Source organism: Urocampus carinirostris, chromosome 11 (genome assembly GCF_059441175.1).
Source record: "Urocampus carinirostris isolate Australia breed hairy pipefish chromosome 11, RoL_Ucar_1.0, whole genome shotgun sequence".
Lineage (NCBI taxonomy): Eukaryota > Metazoa > Chordata > Actinopteri > Syngnathiformes > Syngnathidae > Urocampus > Urocampus carinirostris.
This window is the reverse complement of record NC_142359.1, coordinates 28,638,077-28,659,182: the sequence shown is the minus strand read 5'-3', so window position 1 is coordinate 28,659,182 and position 21,106 is coordinate 28,638,077. Positions and strand designations below refer to the sequence as shown.

Here is a 21,106-nt window from a genome sequence, read left to right as displayed (position 1 = left end):
CACATTCCAAAGACATGCATTTCAGGTGAATTGGCCGGTCCAAATTGTCCCTAAGTGTGAATGAGCGAATGAGTTGTCTGTCCCTGTGTGCCCTGCGATTGGCTGGCAACCAGTTCAGGGTGTCCCCTGCCCACTGCCCGGAGATGGCTGGGATGGGCTCCAGCCCCCCTGCGACCCTAATGAGGATAAGCGGTACGGCTGATGAGATGAGATGAGAGATGAGATATTTACACAGCTAATGTTAGTGTCTTACCTTTGCCATAATGAGGTGCCCCCCCGCGTCAATGAGCAACGCGTACCAGTAACCCAACCAACTACAAATAACTGGTAAGCATCCAGACTTTCATTAGTTTTTGATCAGCGCAGGTGTATGGGGATTCTCCATTTACAAATTAGTGGTACAGATCGTGTGAAAAAAGTCAGGCAGACTGGATTAATTGGTTAGATCTGTGAATACATCATGAGGAAGGAGGTATGGGTCGGTAGCTAGCCCTGCTATCCTCAATTTCTCTCCATACCGCTCTTTGTGCTTTCAGGCAAGGTGAGCCACCGCATTTGACAGCTGCACAATATTCTTTTGACATTTACATCGATGTCGTACAGTACAGATGCTCCCCTACTTATGACCATTCAACCTACGGAAAACGGTAGATACGATCATATTCTTTAGGATGTCGAAAAATATTCGGACATTGCTTTAAGTTACATTTTGTATTGTGTGCACCTTTTTAAGAGTACAGGACAGTACTGTAGTACTTCTTTCCGCCGCTACCGCCGCGTGGCGCTGAGAGAGTTCACCCAGCATTCACCCTGAAGAAGAAATCCGCTTCCTCCTCCTAGTTCGTGCGTAAACATTCTATACTGTAGTCCAAGAACTTTGTCATTTTTATTGTTTTATATCTCCTGCATCCATTCAATATGGTTGGTGTAGAGTGTAAAGAAGAGGCGAGCCATTTCCAAAGGTTGATACGGTTGAGAAAATGGTTGGATCGCTTTTTTTCTGACAGCTTTTACCTTGGAGGAGAAAGTATCCTAACTCTTGAACCCCATTGTCTAAAAGTAAGGTAAACTTAACTTTATCTTTATAGAGCATATCATTTTATGAAATGTTTAATTTTTAGTACAAAACAATACAGGTTACAAACCTTAAACAGACAAAATATAGCACTGAAGCAACTTACAAACAAATTCAACTTAAGAATGATCGTCTCGTTTGTAGGTAGGGCAGCATCTGTGTCGCTTTTCCTGTTGTTGTCTACAGTTTACTGGTCTTACTCACAGGAGTACTGTTTTAATACAGTTTACTGTCGTCCGTCATGGTGTTACGTGGTAGGTCAACTGTGTTCAAAGGGTCAATAGCAGGGGAAATATCATTAAAAGGGAGTGACAAAACCTGTTATTCCACACAATAAAGTGAAAACTTTGTAAGGTGGGGTCGCTGTACCGCGGGGATCCACTGCATCAATATTTGATGTTTTTGTTGAAGACATTTGGCGTACAGTACCATTTTAGGCCCCCCCACCCCATTTAATGGCATAGTGATACACAAACACGCCTGTCTCCCCCCCTTCCTTTGTGATCTAAAAGGTCATGAGAAACATTGCGCTAATCCCGCTCATCTTCTGAGAACAGCAAAGAGGGAAGGTTGCAGGGGGGTGGGTTGGTGGTGCTTTTGTGTGACCCGAACAAAAGAGTTGTGGGAGTGAGCAAAGAGTCGGGCAGCGGCAGCGCCACCTGCTATTAACAGCTTACAGGTCGGCCCCCTCAGCGACCACGCGAAGGACAGGAAACGTCCAGATTAGGAAACTCAAAGACTTTTGTCACACAGTTTTTCTTGTAATGCGGAAATGGGAGGACAGTCACCTTACACCTTCGTACTGTAATTGCAGACACAATCGTCAACAAGTGCTTTTGTTCCCTGGTCCATATGCCCGATTGACAGCTGTGCTTCAACTCCGAATTGCTTGGCTAAAAAAAAGAAAAATCTGTGTCAGAATTAAAAAAAAAACGGAGCTTCCAAACATAGAAAATCATTTTAGGGATTGAAAATAGTTCAATGCTATGTTGGAAAATAACTGCAGACAACAAATTAGTGATCAATTCCAAATGAAAATATAACCAAGGAAGATAAACGCACATCAAACCTGCTGTTATTGAAAGTGTCCAGCAGATGGCACAAATACATTTCCAATAGCCAAGGGAAAATAAATTACGCATACAGTCACAATCAACACTGTTGACGCTGGTACAGTTTCGCTCTCAGCAATAGTCAATTGGGGGTAAGGGGACGGGGTCACAACTCTGCATTTCATTTTAGGAGTGCAAGAACAGCATGCCCCCTGATAAAAAAAAAACCCTTCTGCTAGTCTCTGGTTAGGGGGACAATTGGACTGGGGAAAAAAGGATCACAGTCACACAAGTACAATTCATTTTAGGCGAAATACAATGACAGCAAAAAAGTGCCGCCAGGCCCAACAAAAATTCGCTCTGCCGGTTACCGCTTTCAGCAATTTAGGATTAGGGATAATGTATTGCGGCTGCATAAGTACAGTGACATATTGTTGTAAACTACTGAAAATTCATAGTATTTGGTATGACTGATACAGTGCTGCTCTCAGCAATATATAACCAGGGATAATGGATTGCAGCCACAAACTTGCATTTATTCAGGGGCGCAAGAACCGAATGCTGAAGTGTATTTTTAAAGAGCTTGGCGGTTTAATAAGAGACACAATTACGCAATGTCTTCCTACAAAAGTGCTTTCTGCCAGTCCCTGCTTGCAGCAATATGGGATTGAGGATAATGGATCACAGCCAACTGAGTGACCTACATTTTAGGCAGGATTAAAATAACAACAAAACAAGAGCCACCAAGCCTGATAAATGTGAGCTCTACCAGTTATCAGGAGATTGGAGATGATGGATCACGACTGGAAAACAGCAGTTGAATATTCAGTGTAAATTATGGAGGACTTGTAGTATTTGATAGCACTGGTACAGTGCTGCTTTTAGCATTGGGGGATAATGGGTTTCAGCCACAGCCGTGCATTTCATTTTAGAACGGCATGCCTCCCCGTAAAATTGCTTTTGCCATTCACCGGTCCTAGCAATATGGGATTGTCTATAATGGATCTTGGGCGCATGAATGCATGAGGCAAAAATCACAGCAAAAAAGAGAAACCCGGCTCGACAAACGTGTGATCTCTTGTATCACGTATGATGTATCGTGGCCGCAAGCGTGCAGTGCACCAAAGGGTCACTTTGGTGTACAGGACAGCAAAAAGTTTCAACCAGGCTCAACTAAAATGCCTTCCCTTAGTGCCCGCTCGCATTAATATGGGATTTAGGATAATAGATCGTGGCTGCACAAGTGCATTTGACTTTTTGGTGGTCAGAACGGCAAAAATGAGCCACCAGGCCCGACAAAAATCGCCTACCGGTGCCCACTTACTGCAATATGTAATCGGGGAAAATTTCTACATACATATAATATATAGTAAAAACTTTGAGCCGCCATGCCTCTTGTACAATTTTGTGTGGGAACACTGATCCAGAAACAGATTTTGGTTCCGTACCGAGGTATCACTGTAGCGTTGTATATAATTTGGATAAACATAAAGGATCTTCCCCAAACATATAGCATCATGGAACAAAAACGTTATTTTCCTATCCGCAGTGTTTGACCAGCATGAACGTTTTTTTTTCAGGTTTTGCGAGATTCCTGGCTCAGATTAGCGACACCTCACCAGCGATAAGGTGGCGTTCCCGTTCCAGGACGCGACGTTGATCTGTTAAGAAGACAATTAAGACACTGTCTGGCCTTATCTGCTCCAACTGCACTTATCCCTCGGCTTGCAACGCTTTCAAAACAGACTCCGAGCTAACTATGCACACCATCTTTAACACACAGCCATGAGAAAGTATGCAAGATTGAAATATATGAAAAGAAGATTCAACATTGAGAAATCAAATGTTCATTTCAATTAAATACTTTCACTGCCTCTCTGTTTCCAAACATTGCAAGGGTTTTAGTGCGTTCTGTAATTTATGTCTGTTCTCTTAACATTGTGTGTATTTCGTCCTTACAATTGTTGGTACTTGTTCTAACATTGTTGGTATATTGTTGTGATAAAGTGTGTGTGTATGTGCGTACATATGTGTATGAATGTGTATATGTGTTAAGGTATGGGTGTGTATATGTGTAAATGTGTATATGTATGTATATACAGTGGGACCTCGGTTATTGCGGTTAATGGGGACCAATTCCACCCGTGATAAGTGAAAATCTGCGAAGTAGCAGCGCACCTAAAAAAAAACAAAAACATTTTTATTATTGTTATTTTTTTTAATTATGATATTTTACACCTGGTTAATGGGGACCAAAACCACCCGCAAAAAGTGAAAATCTGCGAAGTAGCGACGCCCCTTCAAAAAAAAAAACTTTACAGTACACCCCCCCTGTATACAGTACAATACAGTACACCATATGGAATACGGTTAGAGAGAGAGATTCTTGTTAAACAATCAAACAATCAAACAATAAAACAAAATTTAACTTACCTCTTACAATAAGTTATTTTAAGCGTGGTTGATAAAAAGACCTGTGCAGTACAATAAGGGAATAACGATGAATGATTACACAGAGGCAGGAAGAGCTTTACTGCTCCTCGGATGACGGCGCAGATGATGCAGGAGAAGCTGCAGGAGGCGGCGTAATGGATACTGTCGGGCTACGCTAGCGTAGCTATTTCCTGCTTTCAATTTGTCCAATAAACTCACTTTTTCGGTAATTGTTAGCATCTTTTGCTTTTTCTTCGGTTCACAAGCTGCACCAAGGGATGAAGAGCGTTTAGGAGCCATCACGAGGACTTCACAAAACTTTAAAAGACAAAGGCTACAGTAATGGCGAGAAACATACTTTATTTTGCTGTACAGTATAAGTACGAGATATGCGTGGCATACTGTAGTGAATGGGCCAATGGGGAGTCGGGTATTCAGTGAGTGCTGGCCAATGAGCTTGTGTTTACGGCCGTGACGCTTAGCGTATATGTGCATTTCTTTGTGTTTTAAAATTTTGTAAAATGATGCAATTACTAATTCTAATTGAATATTTTGTTTTCAAATTTTGTAAAATAATATAATTTCTAATTTTAATGTAATATTTTTCATTATTATTAATCTTTTAATTTTTTTAATTGATTTTTTTTTTTTTAACTATTACAGGCCGCGAAGCTCTGAACCCTCGAAGGTCGAAGCGTGAAGTAGCGAGGTCCCACTGTATATTTTTTTTCGGTATATGAGTTGCCTGTGAGCGGTAAAAAGTTGTTTCGCACATGCTGGGAATATCAGTTCAACAATAGTGGCAGGAATTTAAATTGCTTTAAGTTTTGTATATGGGAGAAAAGGGGTTGGTTTTGATAAGTTTTCTTCGTCCCACTCCCTTTCAAGCATTCTGTTATGATTGAGGTTATGTTCACATGTGTATACAAAGAAAAGAACTGCCTGAAATGAATGAATAAATGAAGTGAGTGAATGAAATGAAACTTTTGTCCAGAGTCAAGTACTCTGATTATAGGAACAGTGTGTACTATTTAGCGCCTGTAAATGGTAAAGCCCCCCCCCAATTTAAATAATTAAAAAAACCAAAATTAATTCAAACAACAAGCAAAATACATGAACTATCTTATAAATGTGTTTTAAATACTTGTCGGTTGAGAAATGCTCATTTATTTTACATAACTTGGGGCTCATCAAGCTGACATGGTTGTTTGCCATCTTGCTTTTACAGGTACCCCAAAACATAATAATGGCTAGGAAAAAATAAAAAAGTAAAATGGTGGGTTTTGGTTACTTTGAGTCTCCGTACTTTGTATTCTTCCTCGTGGTTTGTAGCACTCGTTTTTGGTTGCATGACACAATACAGCAACATCTAGTGGTTACATAATGCACTCTGTCCCTTTCAAAATATGGCAGTAAGTATTGAAAATAATACGTGAAATGAGCAATATTATCTTTTAAGTATAAAAACTTTACCTAGAGTAATCATGTTATTCTTTATACTTATACTGTGAACAGTTTATGTATTTAGATATATGTTTACGTATATAAAACTAGAATTTTTTTTGTACTTAAATCCCTCGTTTTTTACTGTCATTGGGTACCAGTTCCCGGTTCGATATACAAAAATCCGGAATGTATCCCAACAACCAGCCCTCCCACTCCATTTTTAAGCATACCAGCTGCCAGCCCTCGCTTGCAGAAATTGATGACCAGGGTTAATGGACGCCAGCCACACAGAGGCTATTCACTTTATGCGGAAAGAACGCAAAAAAAGCCATGGCGGCTTGACACAAATTTGCGTTTTTTGGCCTCTGCTCTGAGCAATAATCAACTGGGGATAATGGATCGCAGCTGAAAGAGTAAATTTGTTCTTAGGCTGGCCATAATGGCTTGCTTTAGCAGCGTGAACTGAGAAAATACTGCATTTTTCCAGCCCTGCTCTCAGCAAAGTTCAACAGGGGATAATGGATCACCGTCTCAACTATGAATTTCATCTCAAGCGGGCCAGAGCCACAAACCTCACAGTTAAAATGGCTTCCGCCACTACGCACTTGCAGCGATATGTGATTGGGGATATAGGATTGCAGCAGTAAGAGTGCAGTTCATTTTAGGCAAGAAGAGCTACGAGACCCAACAAAAGAGCACTCTGCCAATCCCTGCTTGCAGTAATACTATTGGAGATAATGAATCACGGCAACACAAGTGCACTTCGTTTCAGACGGAAATAAAGGCAAAAATAAAGCCACCAGGCCCGGCAAAAAATGCACTGTGCTACCCCCTCGCTCTCAGCAATCTGGGATAATGGAACACGGATTACTTTTTAACCCTGTAGTAAACCGTTTAAAATTGTTTGAGATTATTATCTTTATTATGTTTATTTTTTACACATTTATTGTTGTTTAGGTACAGGTTTTATTAAAAATTAAGATGTTTTATAATTTGTGGGAAAAATAAAAAAATACATCCGATGAGTTGATATGAGAAAAAAAGTTCCAAGACTCATACAATTCTGTAGTCAAACACCGATCCAGAACGGATTAAGTTCAAGCACTGAAGTACACAAAAAGTTCAAACAAATGTAGCCCCAAAAATAAAAGGTCTCTGCGAACACGAGCGCCCAATCAGATAAAAGTCCTCTGAAGGTTCTAGTTTTATCCACAATGACACAACGTCAAACCCGATAAAGTTGATCTTGTCCGTGGGAAGGAAGTCGGGCTTTGTTGTCACCTGCAGCTTGTACTCGTCTTTTTATCTTTTAGCCAGCATCGTGTACTTCATAAACTTCACAATACCAATACGCTGCGGTGGTGGCCGACCGTCTTATCTGTTACCTCCTTTTGTGCCTTTTACTGCGCTGGGGAAAAAAATACATGGGGAAAAAAATATGTTCGTTTTGTGTGTTGTATAATAGAACAAAACGCTTGGGTTTGATTTTTCTGAATTGTAAATCATTTTGACTTCAAATTCTCAGTAGATCCACACACACACACAATATCTATGCTCTTTGGAAACGTTAAGAATGTTTGTATCAATTGCCCAATTACAGAAACCATATCATTTTCTAGCAACATTAAACATTTTTGAAAAAGCACCCGGCAATGCCAAAGAGCCAGCTGCAGCACCAGAACTGCTTGTTTCTGACCCCCGGATTAAGGGGTTAGATTAGGGTTTTGGCCCAAAACCAGCTTTTAAAGCAATTTTAGGGTTTTGCATTAACCACTGAAGTCAATTTTGAATTTGGGGTAATCTATATAACTAGTTGATCAGCTAGTTTATTCCTTGCATAATTCCCAGGCAAGCCAATAAGATTTCATGGGTTGGTTTGGGTTAATGCTTTAGCCCTAATAAAAAAAGTATTTTGAGGTTTCTAATTACCCGCCAATTGAAGCCAATTTTGATTTACGGGCAATCCACATTACTGGACATAGGTATATGGTTAGACCTAGGGTTGGCCTTTTAGTTGCACTAAAGGTTAGGGTTTCAGCCCTAAACTACTGTTTTAAAGTGTTTGCGATTTAAACGGGTAAGAAGCTTGTATTACAGTGTACGCCTTACACATAGAGGGTTATGGGTTCAATCCACAGTTTAGCTAGTACAAATTCAGGGGTTATGGTTGGTTCAAGGATTAAGCTAGCATTTTGAATTACCCTCAAACTGAAGCCAATTTTGACTCTTGGCCAATGCACATCAGTGCTAGCTCCACTGCTAAAATGTTTGTATAATAAACATAATGTTGTTGGTTCAATCGCTAATTAAACCAATTACCATTGTATGGTCAGGGTTGGAGCTAGGTTTAAGGTTGGAGCTACGGTTAGGATTTCAACTCCCCCTTTAAATTTAGGGTTTTAAATGATCCGCCAATTGTCCATCTTAACATGCAAACACATTTCAGCACTAGTAGCTCAATTTGTAAGATTTATAGATGTTGCTTGAATACACAAGGTTGTTTGTTCAATTTAAAGTCAAGCCAGTCAAATTTCTTGTTTTAGGGTTGGAGCTAGGTTTAAAGTGAGGGTTTTGGTTGGAGCTTTGGTTAGAGTTTTCGTCCTAAACTTGATTTGGAATTAAGGTTTTACATTATCCGCACATTTAAGCTGATTTTGGCTATAAGGAAACCCAGGAAACTGGTAGATCAACTAGGAAAATCGCTTGCCTTACACACACAGACTTCCAGTTTTAATCTCCAGTCAATCCAGTAAGATTTCCAAGATCAGAGGTTTAGGGTTGGAGCTTGGGTTACTGTTTTGATTAGCTAGGGTTTAGGTTGGACCTAGAGCTAGGGTGGAGGTTTTGCTTGTAGCTTGGGTTAGGTTAAGGGGTTTGGTTAGGGTTTTGATCCTAAACTTGTGTGTTAATGCATTTTAGGATATCGAACAACCCATCCCAAGCCAGTAAAATGTTTAGGGTAAAAGCAGAACCCTAATCTAACACTAAACCCCCAAAATGTTGTAAATTTGTTTAATCAACCCAAATCTAGCCTGTTCCAAACAAAACCACCCTAGAAAAAAGGATCATTTGTATATGGAAAATCCAAATATTTTGTCTGCATTATACAAAACAACCCAGAAAATGTAATCAAATAAATCCAAGGTTATTTTTGAGTAATTATCACTTTTTCCTTCGTTTTTGTAACACATCTCGTTAGGCTTCCTGACATGTCGTCCCGCTTGATAGCATCATGGCATGGTCATCACGCTTGATAGAGTTCACACGTTATTAACACAAGATTAGACACGATCATGTTGCAACAGGACGGACAAAAGTGTGTTTGTCAATTCCTGCTCTTGAATCTGATACACTGTGAAAAAAGTCTGTACTTGTTTATTCTGTAAAACAAGGTTTAACCTGTTTGGCTAATCTATCTTGCATGCCCCAAAACTCTTCCAGTAACCCGTTGAGCTTTAAAAGTGCAGGTGTTGAATTGACGGCATGTTACTGGGGATTAGATAATCACAGCTGGGGTAAAAACAATTCTCCCGGGAAGGGGGTCACTTTTTTTGTGGGACCCTCTCACCCCCTGCCTGCTCGAGGGGATCAAAGAATATTTCTCTCTTTCCAAGAGGAAGGAATCACTCGAATCCTCTTACTATAGAGGAAATCATCACTAAGTCTTTAGCCACCAAACCTTTTGGTAAAAAAGAACCCAATTTGGTTCAAACACGGACAGATGCATACTTGGGTTAATATGACCCACCCTCCTGGGTTGTGAAAAAAATCACATCCAATGTTGATGAATTTGATTGACTAAAAAAAAGAAATGTTGAAAAAAAAATATCACCCGAAATTGTTTTTTTTTTGTCAAAACAAACCCTCAAAAATCTACACAGTATTGTAGAAAACAACGCCCGAAACTTGCTAATTTGATTAAAACATGTGCCATTCCTATTAAAGACAACTAAAAACAGTTGTTTTGTACAAAATAGGTCAGAAAAAATGTAGTTATCACCAAAAAATTCCATCCACTTACGTAAAACAGCCCAAAAACGTTAGTACTGTTGTAACAAGAATAGGACTGGGTTATTTGGTCTAGAAAAAAAAGAAAAGACTTGAAAGGATTGCACAAAGCAACCCCCAAAACTTAAATTTATTAATACAGCATTTTTTTCCAAGACAAACTCAAAATGGCTGTTTGTTACAAAAATCTTAAGGAAAAAAATGACAACAATGTATGTAAATTGACCCAAAAATTTGATCATTTTATAAATTGTCTCATTTATTTTAAAGGCCCCCTAAAATGGTCCTTTTGTACAAAATAAGTCAGCAAAAATTTAGTTGGCACCCGAAATGACATCACTTCATATGAAATTACTCAAAAATGTTGGTCCTGGTTTAAAAAACAACACGAAAGTGAGTAATTTTATCATTTTATTTATATAATGATAATAAAAATGGTATCCTGTTCTTTGTTCTGTCGATTGGTGTTTTTTAAAGAATAACTTAGCAAAAGCTACTTACGCCCATTCACGTAAAAAAAAAAAAAAATCTTGGTCACAATGTAAACTAGATCATTCATGTTTAAGTACTCCTAAAAACGGTCCTTTATTACAAAATGAGTCAGAAAAAAATTAGTTGGCACCCGAGAGGACATCACTTTGTGTAAAACAACCCAAAAATGTTTGTCTTGTTGTAAAATCCATAACAGGATAATTTTATTAAAAAATACTGTATGTCATTCCTTTGAAAGCACGACAAAAATGGTGGTTTTGCCCGAAAAAATGTCAGAATAAAAGCACAGTTATCATCCATAATTGAATCAAAACTACGTATGAATAGTAAATTATATAACCATTTTGGGCCGTTAGCATAGTCCGCCGGTGTTAGCGACGCGGGTACGATCTTCCCGGGTTGCCAATCGCGTAGCCTCATCTCAAAACGCCTTTTGTGCCTGGGATTTATTTTGCTTTCGGAAAAGCAGCCACCGCACAGGTACTGTTTGTGCTGCAGGTACTGCTGGCCTTTTCCTGATAATGATCCTTTGGAGCGGGCCAAAAAGGTAAGCGAGCCCCCTCCCCCAAAATAAACCCGCACATTTAGTTGTAGAGTTATACCCCGTTACTCTACCATAACCCATTCGGGATAAGCGTTTGACCAATGAATTGTTCGAGTCCCGACATTTATTTCCCGTACAAAGCAATGATATATAGTTTCATTGATTTCTAACAAACCAAATAAAGAAAAGGTGTACCTCAACAACAATAATTATCTAAATAAAAATATAAAACAATTTATATAATATTAAAAGAATAAACTCTACATATATTGGATAAATATACTAAGAATATGAATACATCTAGATTTTCGTTGGGTATTATATGCTGTATGAGTCACTAGCAACATTATTATAAGTACAAAATGTTGTACAAGTTTTTTTTCTTTTTTTTTCCACAAGATTTACGTTAGATATCACGCTCTGTTTTGAGTCACTAACACTACTTTTGTAAGTTTGAAATGCCTTTTCCTTTTTTGTAATTTTCTTTCAAGGGGTTAAGTTCTGTTCTCTGGTTTTGGTTTTGAAAATATGTCTATTCTCCAGGGGAATCAAAAATGAAACAAAATGTAACAGTGGCAGGCAGTTAAAGCCCCAGTATGTCACCAAAGTGAGTACACCCCTCACATTTCTGCAGAGATTTCATCATTAGGTTTAATTGAATAACACTGAAGACAGACCACTTTGACACAATGAAAGGTAATCTGTGTGAAGCTTATATAGCAGTGTAAATATTCTGTTCCCCTCAGAAAACTCAAAATATAGCAATTAGTAGCTAAACCCCTTGTAACAAAAGTGAGTACACTCTTAAGTAAAAGTTCCTGAAGTTCATTAATTTGCGTGGCAACCATGATTTTGCAAAACCTCTTAAATCCTCCTGGCCGTGGATTTCACTAGAGCTTCACAAATTGCCACTGGAAATGCTCTTCTACTCCTCCATGACAACATGACTGAGCTCTTGTGCTTCTTCAACTTCCGCTTGAGGATGACCAAAGTTGTTCCATTTGATTAAAATCTGGAGGAATGCTTGGCCAGTCCATCCCCTTTACCCTTAGCCCCTTTAGAAAAGACTTGGTAATCTTAGAAGTGTATTTGAGGTCATTGTCAGGCTGAAGCATTGCCCTGCGACCCAGTTTCTGGAGGGAGGGGATCATTCCTTATGCCAGTATTTCACAGGATATGCTTGAATTCATGATTTTGTCAATGAAATGAAACCCCCCAGTTCCAGTTGCACTCATGCAGCCCCAAACCATGACATTGCCATCACCATGCTTGACTTTAGGCACGACACAACCATGTTTGTGCTCCTCACCTGGTTATCGCCACTCATGATTCACACCGTCTGAGCCAAATAAATTAATTTTTGTCTCATCAGACCAGAGGATATCTTTCCAGTAAGCCATGGCCTTTGTTTACATTCTTCTTTTCGTTGTGTCAAAGCGATGATTTAACATTATTTCTGCAGAAATGTGAGGTGTGTACTCACTTTTGTAACATACATCACTGGATGGCACTCTTGTTTAATACTGCTATTCTGGGCTCTGTGGCACTGGTTTTCGTTCGCAAGACGCCAGACAAACATGGCGGCGACCTCTATGTATGCATTCCACTATGTAAAAGAAACACTAATTTCTCGACCTATGATTTTTCATAAAAATAACATTGGTATGAAAGTTTATGTACTTTTGCGTATCAAGCGAAAGGTCCCCGGTTCGAGACCGGGTGGAAACATATGTTGCCCTGGAGAGGGATGGGTGCCACCAGGCCCTACTTGCCCTAGACATACCACAGAAAAGGGTGGTCTTACAACCCTAGTGTTTAAAGGATACAACCAACCAATCAACCAATGAACCAACCATTTTACTTAATAGTGGTTTTTTTTTCCACTGAAATAACGTTTTTTTGTACCACTAGAAGGCACTAAATATTACTCACTGTCCCTTCAAAAGATTTAGCTTCAACCTTCTCCTTTTGGGAACATTTTTATGTATAATTTTATTGTATTGTTCAGTAGTTTTTCCAGTTTTTTTGTTTTGTGCAAATATATTTTTGTTCCCTCTTGTAATTAGTGGTTTATGCTGTCCTTAATTATTTTTGAGCTGTGTGTTTATTCATTCATTATTTATCAATTCTCTTTCTTTCTTTCTTTCTTTCTTTCTTTCTTTCTTTCTTTCTTTCTTTCTTTCTTTCTTTCTTTCTTTCTTTCTTTCTTTCTTTCTTTCTTTCTTTCTTTCCTTCTACATGTTGTTCAACTGACTATCTCCCTGGAAACGATGCCACCCGAGTAGCCAACACGGCCGCTCATCTCACCTGGGCACATATTCGGCTCTGCTTGAATTCCATTTTTTCGTTCGACTACTAAAGAAAAAAATCACGTGTTGTCAAACTGATGATCTCCCTCAAATTGATGTTACCTGGGTACCCAAGATGGCTGCTCATATCACCCGGCCACACGTTCGGCTGTGTTCGCGTATGTTCGGGTTTGTTAGAGTTTGAATTTTTTCTTCGAACACCAAAACAAAATACACCGCTGACTACTCCACGTTCGGGGTAAAATTATGCTACCTGACCGGGCAAGACTAGCCAAGATGTCCATTGACCTAAGTCAGCTACGAGTTCCTATTTTTAGTTCGAATTCACAAATTTATTTTATTCTGCGGTCAACATTACTGGCAGGCCACATATTATTATTTTATGACAGAGGCCGCGGGCAAGTAAAATTTTGATCTCGGGCCATTACTGGCCATTACTTTGGACTTTTTGGCTTCATTTAGAAATTTATTTATATTCGTTCCCAGCATTTTTCTACCTTCCCTCCCAGTTTTAATTGTGATGTATATTCAATACAGAAAAAGGGGTCGTTTTCAGTTATTTTTTCCTGACATTTGAACTGTTCATTATATCCCAAATTGACTCAATTTATGGGGCACCTGTGAAATCTACCCGGCAACAGGTAACCACAATGCATTGCCGGCAAAGCAATCTGTCGTTTGCAACCGGAGAAAGCGGCAACCTCAATGAAACATGTGACAAGGTGTGATTAAACCTCCGCCAATTGCTTGTTAACAGATGTGAGTTTGTTTCCCTCTTTCTTCCCAAGCTAATTGTTCGGGCAGAATAACCAGCTAGCTAATGAGTGGTTGCTTTGTCGCCATTGTTGTTTTCGGATCATCCTTTAATGGTGAGGTTTACCTGCTCAATAGCGCCTCTCAAGGGAAGAAACAGTAGCTTTTCCAAGGCTCCTACAGAGCAGTCTTTCATTTACAATTTTTGATGTATATTGCTAACCCTATTAACGTAAAATAAAGTAAAATCTGCCTTATATCCAAAGAAATATATACGTTGACACTTTGGTACTTGAACGACTATATCAGAACCAAAGAGTTTTTTGCCCAGTATTTGGAGTACAAATTGAAATTCGACCATACCCCAACACAGCCAAATGAGATAAGCGTTCATCTTGGCTAACCACAAGGGATTACAGGAAAGACGATTCTATTCAAACCAAACTAGAATGGCTGTGCCATAAGAGCATAAACCGCGTGGATGCGAAAACATTTTTCTGAGTCATTTCTCTTTCCTGTGAAAATAGAATGTCTTTATGGTAAAGGTGCCGGGTCAGCAAAACCTAAAATGTTGAGTCTTTGTTTGGGGGGCCTTTTCACATCTAGTGTAGCCTACCTGTCTGCCTGTGAAAGATGGTGTTGATGTTCAATGTTGTTCAGGCCTGAGAAAGTGGAATGCCTTTCTGGGAAAATATGCTTAGTCAACGTAGAACAAAAAGTTCCAAGTCCGTTTTTGTGGGTAATTTTTTAGATATAGGGTAACCTACCTGACAACCTGTAAAAGATGGGGTTGATAATCAATGTCGTTCTTGCTTGGAGAGTGGGATCTTTTTCTGGGAAGAAATACTGCCTTAATGAAACCAAACCAATTTTTTCACATTTTTCACATTTAAGGTAACCTATCTGACTGCCCGTGAAAGCTGGTGATTATATCTAAACTTCCCTATTTTTTGGGGGTGGAAAGACACACAAACAGACAAACAAACTGGCAAACAGTTCAGGGTGTCCCCTGCCCTTTGCCCGAACATAGCTGGGATGGGCTCCAGCCTTACAACATCTTTGGGTGAAATCCAATATTTTTAGGAAATCTTTCCTATTTTCAAATAAATTCAACTTCCATTCTTCTCCTGTGACTTTTATGCGTGTCTTGTTTGATTGCCATCATTTCACACGCAATATATTGAAAGCGGAAGTGCTCATGGATGCTAACGCTGCAGTGTATCTTGCAATTTGAAAGTTATAGTTACCGGGGACTGAAGATAGTTGAATCTAGCTTTAAAATGGTTGCATGACAGCAGGTTAAATTCAGCTCAGCACAGTTAGGATAGGGATTTATTCTCTACACTGTAAAGATTCTTCAATCATGTAAAACATACAGCCAGCGGGTTTGACCCGGCCAGTTGGATGATTTAGTTCATCCCGGCATTTATAGGTATGTCAAACAAAGAAGGAAGTGTCCATTTCATTCCTACCAAAAGTTATAATTTTTAGAATAAATATGAACTAAATGCTCGCTCAGGCCGCTAGAGGGCAGTAAATGCGTGTAAGAGCTGACGTCCAGCATACGAAACTGACATGAGTTAACACAAGGAACTAGAAATTTGCAACATGTATCTTGCTGTGTATTTTGTCTGGCATTATGTTGTGTGTTTTGTCACTTTTTAAAATGTACTTTGTGTGTGTTTTGTATTGATCTTATCGTGTATGTTATTCAAATGAGGAGGCCACCCAGTTGCCTGAGGTTTTCTCCTATTCGTTGATTCGTGATGAACAACCCGGCTACTATACTGATCCACCAATAGGTCAAAAGCTCAGCCAGGTTGACCCGCCCCTCATTTGAATTACTTTTTGTTGTTAAAAAACACACGTCAGAATACACAACAAAATACACCAAAAAAAATAAAAGGCAAAATACACAAAAATAAATGACAAAACAAATGCCTAAATACGTTTAAGAGTACAAAATGCACGACAAAAAAAAAAAAAACGACAAGAAGAATACTGAAATAAATAGATGACAAAATGCATACATTTTTAATGAAAATCAACTTATATGTTATTGACGTGAATTCTTTATGTGTTCAATCATGTATATGGAAAATAGGGTTAGATATATATTTATTTATACATTTTCTACAACTGGGAGGATTGGTCCTCCATCAAAAACGCCCAAAGTCGACGACACCACAGCCAAAGTGGGGGCAGAAAATGGATGGATGGAGGGATGGATTGATGAAAAGGCCGGGACAGAGGGACCAGGAGGCGGGGCTAACCCGTCAGGGAATCAGGTTACTTCCGCTCCTACCTGCTCGCCTTAAGGGCCCGCACACCAGTATGCCTGTGCCACAAGCCCGCCAACATGGACAGCAGCAGCAGACCTGTGGGCCTAAGCACCCACGACTTGCTGCGCCCCCCTCTCTTTTTTCGGCCCCCCTTGGAGCGGTGCTATCCGCGCACCCCCAAGTGCGCCCGCTGCCGCAACCACGGCGTGGTGTCAGCCCTAAAGGGCCACAAGCGTTTTTGCCGCTGGCGGGACTGCGCCTGCGCAAAGTGCACCCTGATTGCCGAGCGCCAGCGTGTCATGGCGGCGCAGGTGGCGCTCAGGAGGCAACAGGCGCAGGAGGAGAGCGAGGCCCGGGACTTGCAGGGGATGTACCCCGCCGGTGGGACGTTCGCCGCTGCTGTTTACCCACCAGATGTGGACGTTTTTCACACCGACGCTCCCAAAGATGGTAAGGTCTATCTGATGCGTAATTTTTATAAAGCAGGGGTGGGCAAACCTTTTGAGGATCGGGCCGCATTGGTTTGAAATAAATTGCACATGGGGAAAAAAATAATCGCTGAAGATATATATATATATATATATATATATATATATATATATATATATACATATACACTCTGCGATTGGCTGGCAACCAGTTCAGGGTGTCCCCTGCCCACTGCCCGGAGATGGCTGGGATGGGCTCCAGCCCCCCCCGCGACCCTAATGAGGATAAGCGGTACGGCTGATGAGATGAGATATATATATATATATATATATATATATATATATATATATATATGTATATGTATATATATATATATATATATATATATATATATATATATATATTAGTATGGCAATAGAAAGTCTTGAAGCCAATGCCTCTGCAATATATAAGGAAACGTATATTTTCTCTCGTTAGCATTTAACTGCACAAAATGCGTTTCATTGTCTATTTGTTTGAAAGGGACCATTTCATCCAATTGACAAATCTGAAACACAAAATGTACAAATTAATATATTGATTTACAAATAAAAACGTTAATTCAGTGTAATGGCAAAGTAATGTCTCCCTATTAAGCACAAAATGTGATCATTTGCTTTAAACGACTCAATACAACAACACTACTTCAGAAGTTATTTGTTGCATTGAATTTATCTTGATATATAAAATTGATTTAAAAATGTACATATACAGAAAACTGTAGCTCGCTCTTTGAATAATGGCCATGAGGGCAGTATAAAAAGTTTCTATGCTAAGAAATTTAAATGAGAGCCATCATATAATAATAATAATAATAATTTCCTTTGTATTGTCATTCTTTGTAACAATGTACACAGAACGAAATGTCGATACACCTGACTCGTTGTAGCGAGCCGATGCAGCCGCAGCCAACAGAGGGCGCCGCCATTTTACCAATGTTATAAGTCTTAGGTATGACTCGGCCGAGGCGCGAACCAGCGACCTCCCAGTCTCAAAGCGGGCGCCCTACCATCTAGGCTACTGAGTATAAACAAAAGTTTCAGTTTTAAACATTATAACATTGGGTTGGAATGGGCGTTTTTGCACAAATGTTTTCAGTTTGATATATGGTAGGCAGCATATACAGCTACTTAGGGTGGTTTCAAGTAGTGTGTGCCTTTAGGGACATCCAGTGGACATATTTAAAACTGCAGGTCATTGTTCGAGGAGAAGCGGCTGATATTTATTCTCATGCTTCTCAGCATCGTCTCTTGGGTCACATTTATCCCAAAGCTGGGCCGGATATGGCCTGCAGGCCGAATTCTGGAGACACCTGATTTAAAGAAAGAATTCAGGCCCTTTCACGATCAACCACGGGTGTCAGACTCATTTTAGCTCAGGGGCCACATGGTAGAAAAAACATTCTAGAGGGTGTGGATAGGGTGGGGTGGTCGTGGGGGGTGTTAACTATTTAATTAATGGCGTGAAAAGTTTGCCTTAGCCGGGGGCCTGGGGATCTTTTCTTTGCACAAATATGGTAGCACTGCTAAACTTTGAGTTATTTTCTAGGTTAAAAAAAGAGCAAAATATTTATAATAGATTTCAATTACATTCATAAGTTACATCAGGTAATGTATTTTCTAGACTCGAACCAGTCAAAAAATGCAAAATTAAGAGGGAAAAAACAAGTCACATCTGGACCCTCGAATACGTCCGTTACAACGTAAAATCCATCCATCCCATATCTGCACCGCTTATCCTCGGTAGGGTCGTTGGGGTGTTGGAGCCCATCCCAGCTATCTTCAGGCAGTGGGCAGAGAACACCCTGAACTGGGCACACAGGGACAGACAACTCATTCGCTCATTCACACCTAGAGACAATTTGGATTCAGCCACTTAACCTAACATGCATGTTTCTGGAATGTGGGAGGAAACCCATGCAAGCACGGCGAGAACATGCAAATTCCGCACATTTGATCTATTACCTGTGAACTGTACCACTCAGCCGCCGTGCCGCCCTACAATGTAACATATTAAGAGTTATTCAGATAGAAGATGCTTACCAATTTATCAGCCTCACTCCAAATCACTAAATCCAATGAAATCTTCATCCTCTGTGTCACTTTTACCGATAAACAACTCCTCTAACCCGGATAATAATCCACTTACTTCTTCCATAGAGAAAAAAACAGTTATAGTGCCGGAGAATTAGAAACACAGCCGTTTTGGTCAGTGACAAGGACGAGGGTGAACTTGATATTTGCGACGAAGAGGAGAGAAGATTGATTGTTTCCTGAACAAAGATTGGTCAATTGAATTTAAGACCCTTCTCCTGAGATAGTGTTCAATCGAACAACCCTTTTTCATAGTAATTTTGCAATTTTTCTTTATGAAGCACAGTTCGCTTGTCAGTTGGGAACACATCGTTGGGAACGGGCCAAACTAAAGACAGATGGAGTGAACATATTCACCGTTGAAAAATAGGCTATATATGTTGCACTATATGTTGCATCACATATACCTTGTCAAGATGTGATGTTTATTTTCTATTGTACTGTATTTTTCAGTTTTTACTGTATTTGCAATCCACTTTAGCATACAACTTTGTTTTTAATGACGTGCAGGCATAAGGTCTCCACAAACCCTTTTGGGTGTTGTTGTGAGAAGTTCGATTGGATATTTGCAGTGCGTCATGTTGCCTGTGATCCGCCTGCCTTGAGTATATCCATGGCTTGCAAGTGTGCTGGTGTTACTCTGATAACGTCACAGCTCAAAATGTCAGAGACGAGACAGGCTGTCTTTAGAATGCATTACCTCTGATAATAATTGGAATATACCCATTAAATATATGTAGACTATACGAAACCATGTACTGTACTATTTTGAACATTTTAAAATTTAAGATTACCTTTAAGGACAGCGTTTAGTCCAGTTTGGCCTTAGGTGAAAATGAGTTTTACACCCCTGAAATAGAGAGTCATTCAAGAAGCGAGGTATTACTATAAATCAAGTTTGATCCTATGTCTAAAATGTGACTTTTCAGATGAGGTCTTAAGCAAATACCACAGCGACAGCACACACCGGTCGTCCCCTGACCCCGAGTCTGGCGGCGAGCTGGACAAACCCAAAGATTCAGAAGGCGGACCGGGGCAAGGCGACGACAGTCACGCTTCACCTCGCCCGCACTGGCCACCTTTCAGGCCGGTGCCGGACTCTTCGGAATCCAAGTCCACTTGGGCACCGCTCTACATCGGCCAGCCCGCCACTGTCGGGGAAGGCGTGTATGGGCTCAACCGCCGCCTGGGCGTCAACCCCTTCTGTCTGAGCTACTCGTCGGCTGGTGCCTCCAATATGATGACGCCGTACGTCACGACGGGTTTGATGCCAGTCTTTCCGCTGCGTCCGCCTCTGGACTCGTACTCATTCCCGGGCGTGATAAGGGACTTTTCGTACCTGCATGGGAAGGACATTTTGTGCAGTGCTGCCGTGTACAAGCGACTCACCTCTGACAAGTAACTCTTTTGTCTGTTTTTTTTACATGTTTAAATGCTGTAAAACAGATATTATACCAATGTTTGGTCTCATTGTCTTTAAATAATTTTATAAAATCCCTTCTATACAGGAGTGGGCAAGGAGGGAAAATGACGGATTGACTTGATCATGTAGTACCTCCTAGTGGTAGAAAAACTTCAATCATTAAAGAAAAAAATATTGACAGTCAGCTACGAGCATCACGGCTGATGATTACCGTCATGATTGTTCGTTTACCTCTATTATCTTGTCTGGCCACTGTTAATAATTATTTTTCTTTTGTACATTTCTTTTGATTGGAGGGCTTGAATGTCAAGTGGAAACAAAATGAAAAGGAAATTAAAAACTGTAACTTGCGCCAAAGCATCACTAATGCCAAACATAACTACATCTTTAGCTTTTCCTCTCAAATGTATAATGATTTCCTCAGCCTGCTCTTCAAGCCTCACATCACTCTTCTTAATAAATGTCCTCATTAGATCTTCCCACTCATGTACTTTTAGTGAGTCTGAGCCATCCCCAATAAATGACGGTGGTTCCTTAACCTTTCTCTGTGTAACCACCTGAACCTGTGATACATCTAACACATGACTAGGCTGACTAAATATGTTTGCTAAATCTTGTGTGGCAGCAGCGCTAGGAGCTACTATATTGTGTGACTGTATACGTGAGAAAAAACTATCAGCCAATTTATGTCCTATCTCCTGAATAATATTTGTCATCTGATTAGCTAC

General features: G+C 40.0%; 1 protein-coding gene across 1 annotated transcript; it reads left to right on the top strand.

Annotated features, from left to right (window-relative positions):
* The first annotated feature begins 16,445 nt into the window (after window positions 1-16,445).
* On the top strand, window positions 16,446-20,860 carry LOC148357003 (doublesex- and mab-3-related transcription factor A1-like). The gene is made up of 2 exons (XM_088348183.1): window positions 16,446-16,844; window positions 19,885-20,860. The coding sequence occupies exons 1-2, from the start codon at window positions 16,472-16,474 to the stop codon at window positions 20,355-20,357; spliced, it is 846 nt and encodes a 281-aa protein (XP_088204309.1). The 5' UTR covers window positions 16,446-16,471; the 3' UTR covers window positions 20,358-20,860.
* Window positions 20,861-21,106: the final 246 nt, after the last annotated feature.